The sequence below is a fragment of the Camelina sativa genome, chromosome 2 (genome assembly GCF_000633955.1).
Source record: "Camelina sativa cultivar DH55 chromosome 2, Cs, whole genome shotgun sequence".
In the NCBI taxonomy this organism is placed as follows: Eukaryota; Viridiplantae; Streptophyta; class Magnoliopsida; order Brassicales; family Brassicaceae; genus Camelina; species Camelina sativa.
Window position 1 is genome coordinate 10,344,660 of NC_025686.1, and position 7,322 is coordinate 10,351,981.

At 41.3% G+C, this 7,322-nt stretch overlaps 2 protein-coding genes across 2 annotated transcripts; both read left to right on the forward strand.

Annotated features, from left to right (window-relative positions):
* Nucleotides 798-2,383, forward strand: LOC104721612 (UDP-glycosyltransferase 79B8-like). The gene has a single exon (XM_010439642.2). The coding sequence runs from the start codon at nt 946-948 to the stop codon at nt 2,287-2,289; it is 1,344 nt and encodes a 447-aa protein (XP_010437944.1). The 5' UTR covers nt 798-945; the 3' UTR covers nt 2,290-2,383.
* Nucleotides 2,770-5,352, forward strand: LOC104750360. The gene is made up of 5 exons (XM_010472152.1): nt 2,770-3,468; nt 3,577-3,709; nt 3,847-4,040; nt 4,107-4,361; nt 4,561-5,352. Exons 1-5 carry the CDS (start codon nt 2,770-2,772, stop codon nt 5,350-5,352), a joined length of 2,073 nt encoding a protein of 690 aa, XP_010470454.1.

Consider the following 7,322-nt stretch of genomic DNA (forward strand, 5'->3'; position numbering starts at 1 on the left):
GAATTTTTTTTTTCTCTCATTTTCTTATTCTCTTAAATTTTGTTTTTTTTTTCTTATTTTCTTCTTTGAAGTCTAAAAAAAAATCTAAAATTTGAACTAAAATTTTTTTTGCGAGGCCCATCTAAAGTGGGGGCCCCATTGCAATGTTTCAAAAAAATGCCCTCAAGTCTGGCACTGCTCGTCACAGCTGAAAAATGGACGATATTTACTATGTTTAGGCCTTATACTACGGTTATGGTTATTACGGTTATGGATTAATAACCACCAGTTATGATTAGAAATTTGTTTAGTTTTAGGTTTATGGTTCTAGTTAAGGGTCTTTTCTTGGAGATTTTACGATGAAAATAAACAGAAAAAGTGTGAAATAAGCGGTTGAAATATAATATGTACAAAATGTTGGGCTACAAGGAATTCTTAATTCTATTATTTTCTTCTACACAAAATGTTGGGCTTTAATTCTATTATCTCAATAAATATATCAATCCACTAAACTAGTCTCCGCTAAACTAGTCTCCAAGTTATAAATATAACAATCAAAGCAAAAGACGAAGAAAAAAAGGAAAACCCATGCCTCCAACTGTGATTGATTTTTGTATTGTTCTTCTTCGCTATCTTCTCTCGTGACATGTTTTTGTTAAGTTCTTCTTGGCTCTCTTGCGTGACTTGTTGTTTGTAGTGAATTATTTGCTCTCTTCTCTAGTGACTTCTTTTTGTAGTGTTCTTCACAATTAACTATTTTGTTTTCTTACACATGTGCTTCTGTAAACCACTAACTTCTCAATAAGTATCTCAATTCACCAAACCATTCTCCAAGTTCATATAAGGGTGTTTCGCTGTACAACAATCAAATCAGCAGACGAAGAAAAAAAAAACAAAAAAAAAACAGATATTTCTTTGAGTTCTTGAATACTTTATGTTTTGTGTTTTTACAATTTGGGAAAGGAAATGGAGCCAAATTTCCATGCATTTATGTTCCCATGGTTTGCTTTTGGTCATATGATTCCTTTTATACATCTTGCAAACAAACTAGCTGAGAAAGGACACCGGGTTACTTTCTTGCTACCTAAGAAAGCTCAAAAACAATTGGAACATCTCAACCAGTTCCCAGACAGTATTGTCTTTCACCCTCTCACAATCCCTCCTGTCAATGGCCTCCCTGCTGGTGCCGAGACAACCTCGGATATCTCAATCTCGATGGACAACTTCTTGTCCGAAGCCATGGATCTTACTCGCGATCAGGCTGAAGCTGCCGTTCATGCTTTGAGACCAGATTTGATCTTCTTCGATTTTGCTCATTGGATTCCAGAAGTGGCTAAAGAGCATATGATCAAGAGTGTGAGCTACATCATAATATCTGCTACAGCTATATCTCATTTACGTGAGCCTGATACTCCATTAGGTGTTCCCCCACCGGGTTATCCTTCTTCGAAGGTGTTGTGCCGTGAAAACGATGCTCATGCTTTTATAACCATGCCGTTATTTTACGAGAGACTTTATCATCAGGTCACTACAGGTTTTAAGAGATGTGATGTCATCGCACTGAGGACATGCAGAGAAATGGAAGGTAAATTTTGCGACTATGTATCGCATCAATACCATAAGAATGTTCTTTTGACTGGTCCAATGCTCCCTGAGCCTGACACAAGTAAACCACTAGAAGAACATTGGAGCCATTTTCTGAGCGGGTTCCCACCGGGGTCTGTAGTGTTTTGTGCATTTGGCACCCAAATTGTTCTTGAGAAGGATCAATTCCAAGAACTCTGCTTAGGGATGGAGCTGACAGGTTTACCCTTTCTTTTAGCTGTAAAGCCACCAAGAGGATCATCGACGATCCAAGAAGGTTTACCAGAAGGGTTCGAGGAGCGGGTTAAGGGGCGTGGTGTGGTTTGGGGAGGATGGGTACAGCAACCTTTGATATTGTCTCATCCATCGGTAGGCTGCTTTGTGAACCACTGTGGTCCTGGAACAATATGGGAGTGTCTCCTGAGTGATTGCCAAATGGTTTTAATTCCATTTTTCGGTGATCAAGTTCTCTTTACAAGATTGTTGACCGAGGAATTCGAGGTTTCTGTAGAAGTTTCGAGAGAAAAAACCGGATGGTTTTCAAAGGAGAGCTTAAGAGATGCGGTCAAGTCTGTGATGGATAAAGACAGTGACCTCGGGGAGCTAGTGAGGAGTAACCACGCCAAATTGAAGGAGATTCTTATTAGTCCTGGACTATTTGCTGGTTACGTGGATAACTTTGTTGAGGCACTGACTGATTTGATCAATGTCAAGAAACATGATTAGATGTAAAATTGTATGTTTTTTTATGATGAGGGTTGGTTATGATACTAAATCAATAATTTTCAAAGTTTAATACATTTGAAAGCAATTTTAGTTACGTAGCAAAAGTTCCAAATTTGTTTCTTTTTAAAATTTTAAGTTGATGAATACTGGGGAATATATCATATGTATCGATGGGCTTAGTAATTATGGGCTTGTTACGTATTTATCACGTCTTAGTCGGTTGTATGTGTTCTGTGTAAACCCTAATCGAGTCAGTGTATATAAGCTGTTTAACAGCAGATCAATTAAAGCAAGGCAGTTTAATATCCAATTCTACATAGTATTAGAGCTAAGATCTCATAAACATACCTAAATTTTTTTTTTTCCGGTGTCTTCTTCTTTTTCTTTTGTTCGATAGTTTCGAACTCTCTCAACTCACTTTGTTTCAAAGTTGTTTCTTTCGATAGTTTCGGGATCCCTCCTCTCATAGTTTGAGAAGTCATGTCAAATTCTGAAGAATCCTCTGTTACAAAAAGTGCAGCAGCGGCGATGTCTCAATCCGTGTCTGTGGTGGTCTCGCCGTACACCCTTGCTAGCTCCGACAACCCTGGTTCCATGATCTCTGCTGTCGAATGGGCAACGGAGATGTTGAATGCTCTTCAAGCTAAGCGCAAAACAAGGTTTATTAACGGTACGATTCCAAAGCCGGTGAGCAGTGATCCTGACTTTGAGAATTGGCAAACCGTGAATTCGATGATAGTTGGGTGGATTCAAACAAGTATTGAGCCGAAAGTCAAGTCTACTGTCACCTTCATATCCGATGCTCATCAGTTATGGGTCGATTTGAAGGAACGTTTCTCTGTGGGAAACAAGGTGCGTATTCATCAAATCAAAGCTCAGCTTGCTTCTTGTCGTCAAGATGGGCAGACCGTTCTGGATTATTATGGGCGGTTGTGTACTCTCTGGGAAGAGTATGGTATTTACAAACTGATCAAAGCATGTACTTGCGGTTTGTGTGTTCGAGGTGTTGAGCCTGCTAAAAAACGTGAAGAAGAGAAAGTACATCAGTTTGTGTTGGGGCTTGATGAATCTAGGTTTGGAGGCATTTGCACTAACATTATTTCAATGGATCCATTGCCTTCTCTCGGTGAAGTGTACTCTCGGATCATCAGAGAAGAACGTCGTTTGTCTACTGTTCGGGTTCGTGAGCAGTAAACCAAAGCTGTAGGATTTCTTGTTCGTCGTGACCAAAGTGAGCTGTTGCCTAATGTTGCCAATCGAACTGATTCGTCACTGGTGCGGTCTCAGACGAGTTGTTCTCATTGTGGCCGTGTTGGTCACGAGAAAAAGGATTGTTGGCAGATCGTTGGTTTTCCGGAGTGGTGGTCTGAACGTAATAATAACGGTCGTGGTTCTAGAGGACGTGGACGTGGTGATCGCGGTTCTAGTTTCTAGGGTTCTTGTTCCAATGTCTCGGGTCGTGGACGTGGGCAGGTTGTTGCAGCTCATGCCGCCAGTGCTAATCCTTCAGCGTTTACAAATTGTCTGGTAAGCTAGCACTTGGCGATGTTGTTTTAGACACCGGTGCGTCTCATCACATGACTGGGAATATGTCTCTTTTACTTGATATTGTGCCTATTCCATCGTGTTCGGTGAGGTTTGCTGACGGTAGTAAAACCAATGCCACAAGCATGGGAGTTCTTCCTCTTTTGGACACTGTCAAGTTGACTAATGTCCTTTATGTTCCTGATTTAACTTGCACCTTACTCTCGGTCTCAAAAATTGTGAAACAAACGAAGTGTTTTGCAACATTCACTGATACTATTTGTTTCTTACAGGACCGTTTTTCGAGGACTCGGATTGGGACCGGGGAAGAACGTGATGGGGTGTACTATCTTACGGATGTTGCTACTGCAAAGATACATACGGTTAAAGTCTCTTCTGATCAAGCCTTGTGGCATAAGCGCTTAGGACATCCAAGTTATTCGGTGTTTTCGTTTTTACCTATGTTTCTCATTCATCTACGTGTGTTGGTTCTCACTCTTGTGATGTTTGTTTTCGGGCAAAACAAACAAGAGAAACTTTTCCAGAAAGTATTAATAAAACCAGTGATTGTTTTTCCTTGATTCATTGTGATGTTTGGGGCCATATCGTGTTCCTTCTTCTTGTGGTGCTGTGTATTTTTTGACGATAGTCGATGACTTTTCAAGAGCTGTGTGGACGTATTTGTTACTAGAAAAGTCAGAAGTGCGTGTTGTTTTAAAGAATTTTTTGTCGTATACAGAAAAACAGTTTGGCAAGTCGGTGAAAATGATTCGTAGTGATAATAGTACAGAATTCATGTGTCTTTCTGCCTATTTTCGTGAGCAAGGTATCATTCATCAAACATCGTGTGTCGGGACTCCACAACAGAATGGACATGTAGAACGCAAACATAGACACATTCTCAATGTTTCTCGTGCGTTGTTGTTCCAAGCACATTTGCCTATAAAATTTTGGGGCGAAGCTGTTCTTACATCTGCCTATTTGATCAATCGGACCCCTTCCTCTGTTCTTGGTGGTCGCACTCCATACGAGGTTCTTCATGGTTGTAAACCTGTGTATGACCAACTTCGTGTCTTTGGATCGGCGTGTTACACTCATCGTATGTCTCGTGATAAAGACAAGTTTGGTGAACGTAGTCGACGGTGTATGTTTGTCGGTTATCCATTTGGTAAGAAAGGTTGGAAAGTCTATGATCTTGAGCGTAATGAGTTTATAATTTCTCGTGATATGGTCTTTAATGAAGATGTTTTTCCTTATGACCAAGCATCCTCTTCGTCTCCGGTTGTTGTTTCTCCCGCTACCTCTCATGATGATGATTGGGCGTTGTCTTCGTCTCCTCTAGTAAGGGGGAGTTCTGATGTGAATAATGTTGATTCGTTCGTTCATGCTGCTCAAGATAGTGCTGATCAAGATAGTGTTGTTGCATCTCCGCCTGCTCTCTCTCCTGTTACGACACTGGTTCCTACGACTGTTGTTCCGACACTCGTTCCACCCGCTAATCACGATGGTCTTGTTGATTCATCCTCACCACACACATAAGGGTTTGTCTCCTTCTATTGATTTAATGCCTGTTGTATCCACTGTTGAGCCAGTTGTTGAGCCAGCTGTTGAGCCAGTTGCTCCTAGACCGAGTACATGACCCAAGAATGCGCCTGTTTGGTTAAAAGATTACGTTACCAACTCCGTGATATGTACACCCGACGCATCACCCATTCTCCTCGACTCTCCACTCCAGTCCTCGTCATCGGATCCAGGTACTGTGCTCTATCCTCTGACTGATTTTCTCTCCGATAAAAGTTTTTCACCACGTCATAGGGCATTTTTGGCTGCCATCACCACCAATGTCGAGCCTAAGCATTTTAAAAAGGCTGTCCAGATCAAAGTGTGGAACAATGCTATGAACAAAGAGGTTGATGCTCTTGAGGTGAAACGTACTTGGGATGTTTGTGATTTGCCACCGGGAAAAGTTGCTCTCGGTAGTCAGTGGGTTTACAAGACCAAGTATCATTTCGATGGTTCCATCGAACACTACAAAGCCCGTCTTGTTGCTCTTGGTAATAATCAAGTTGAGGGGGAGGACTACAATGAAACGTTTGCTCTTGTTGTACGCATGACTACGGTTCGTACTTTGCTTCGTCTTGTTGCGGCTAATCACTGGGAGGTCTATCAAATGGACGTCAACAACGCATTTCTTCATGGTGATTTGGAAGAAGAAGTGTATATGAAGCTTCCTCCAGGTTTCCGTCATTCGCATCCTGGCAAAGTTTGTCGTTTACGCAAGTCTATCTACGATCTTAAACAGGCTCCACGGTGTTGGTTTAAGAAGTTATCAGATTCTCTTCTTCGGTCTATTCTTTGTTCATCTACTCTCATAAGGACATTGAGTTACGGGTTCTTGTCTATGTCGACGATCTTATCATTACTGGTAACAATGGGTACATGATTCAAAAATTCAAGGAATATCTCAGCCATTGTTTCTCTATGAAAGATCTGGGTAAGCTTAAAAAATTTTCTTGGTATTGAAGTTAGTCATGGTAAGGAGGGGATTTTCTTGTCTCAACGCAAGTACACTTTGGATCTTCTTGCTGATAGTGGTACTACGGCTGTGCGACCTGCCATTACCCCTCTTGAGCAAAATCACTAACTTCCTCTCGATGATGGTCCTCTTCTTACTGATCCTAAACCGTATCGTCGGCTGGTTGGTCGTTTACTCTATCTCCTTCACACTCGTCCAGAGCTTAGTTACTCTGTTCATGTTTTAGCTCAGTTCATGAAAGAACCACGCGAGGCTCATTGGAATGCTGCGTTGCGTGTTGTTTGTTTCCTTAAGGGCGCTCCGGGTCAAGGTATCCTTCTTAAAGCCGATCAAGATTTGTCTCTTCTTGTGTACTGTGATTCGGATTGGTCGTCTTGTCCTTTGACGCGTCAGTCTCTTAATGCTTATGTCGTTTTACTTGGTGATTCACCTATCGCTTGGAAAACAAAGAAGCAAGATGTTGTTTCTCACTCTTCAGCTGAAGCTGAATATCGGTCAATGGCTTTTGCGTTAAAGGAAATTATGTGGTTACGCAAGCTATTGACAGGATTGGGTGTCAAACAGTCCTCTCCCGCTCATCTCTATTGTGATAACCAGGCTGCTCTGCATATTGCATCCAACCCTGTTTTTCATGAACGGACTAAACATATCAAAAATGATTGTCATGCTGTTCATGATGTGGTTCTCAATGGTACTCTTTCTACTCATCATGTGCGTACAAAAGAACAGCTCGCGGATATTTTTACCAAAGCTCTTGGTCGTTGTCAGTTTGAGTATATAGTGTCCAAGTTGGGCATTCAGGATCTTCATGCTCCAACGTGAGGGGGAGTATTAGGGAATATATCATATGTATCGATGGGCTTAGTAATTATGGGCTTGTTACGTATTTATCACGTCTTAGTCGGTTGTATGTGTTCTGTGTAAACCCTAATCGAGTCGTGTATATAAACTGTTTAACAGCAGATTAATCAAA

What these genes read in the sequence shown, in the direction of transcription:
- LOC104721612 (XM_010439642.2), top strand. Translation starts at nt 946, where the DNA reads ATGGAGCCAAATTTCCATGCATTTATGTTCCCATGGTTTGCTTTTGGT.
- LOC104750360 (XM_010472152.1), top strand. Translation starts at nt 2,770, where the DNA reads ATGTCAAATTCTGAAGAATCCTCTGTTACAAAAAGTGCAGCAGCGGCG. An exon ending in GTCGTTTGTCTACTGTTCGG is followed by an intron (nt 3,469 to 3,576) that starts GTTCGTGAGCAG and finishes GTGCGGTCTCAG; the next exon opens with ACGAGTTGTTCTCATTGTGG. An exon ending in TAACTTGCACCTTACTCTCG is followed by an intron (nt 4,041 to 4,106) that starts GTCTCAAAAATT and finishes TGTTTCTTACAG; the next exon opens with GACCGTTTTTCGAGGACTCG.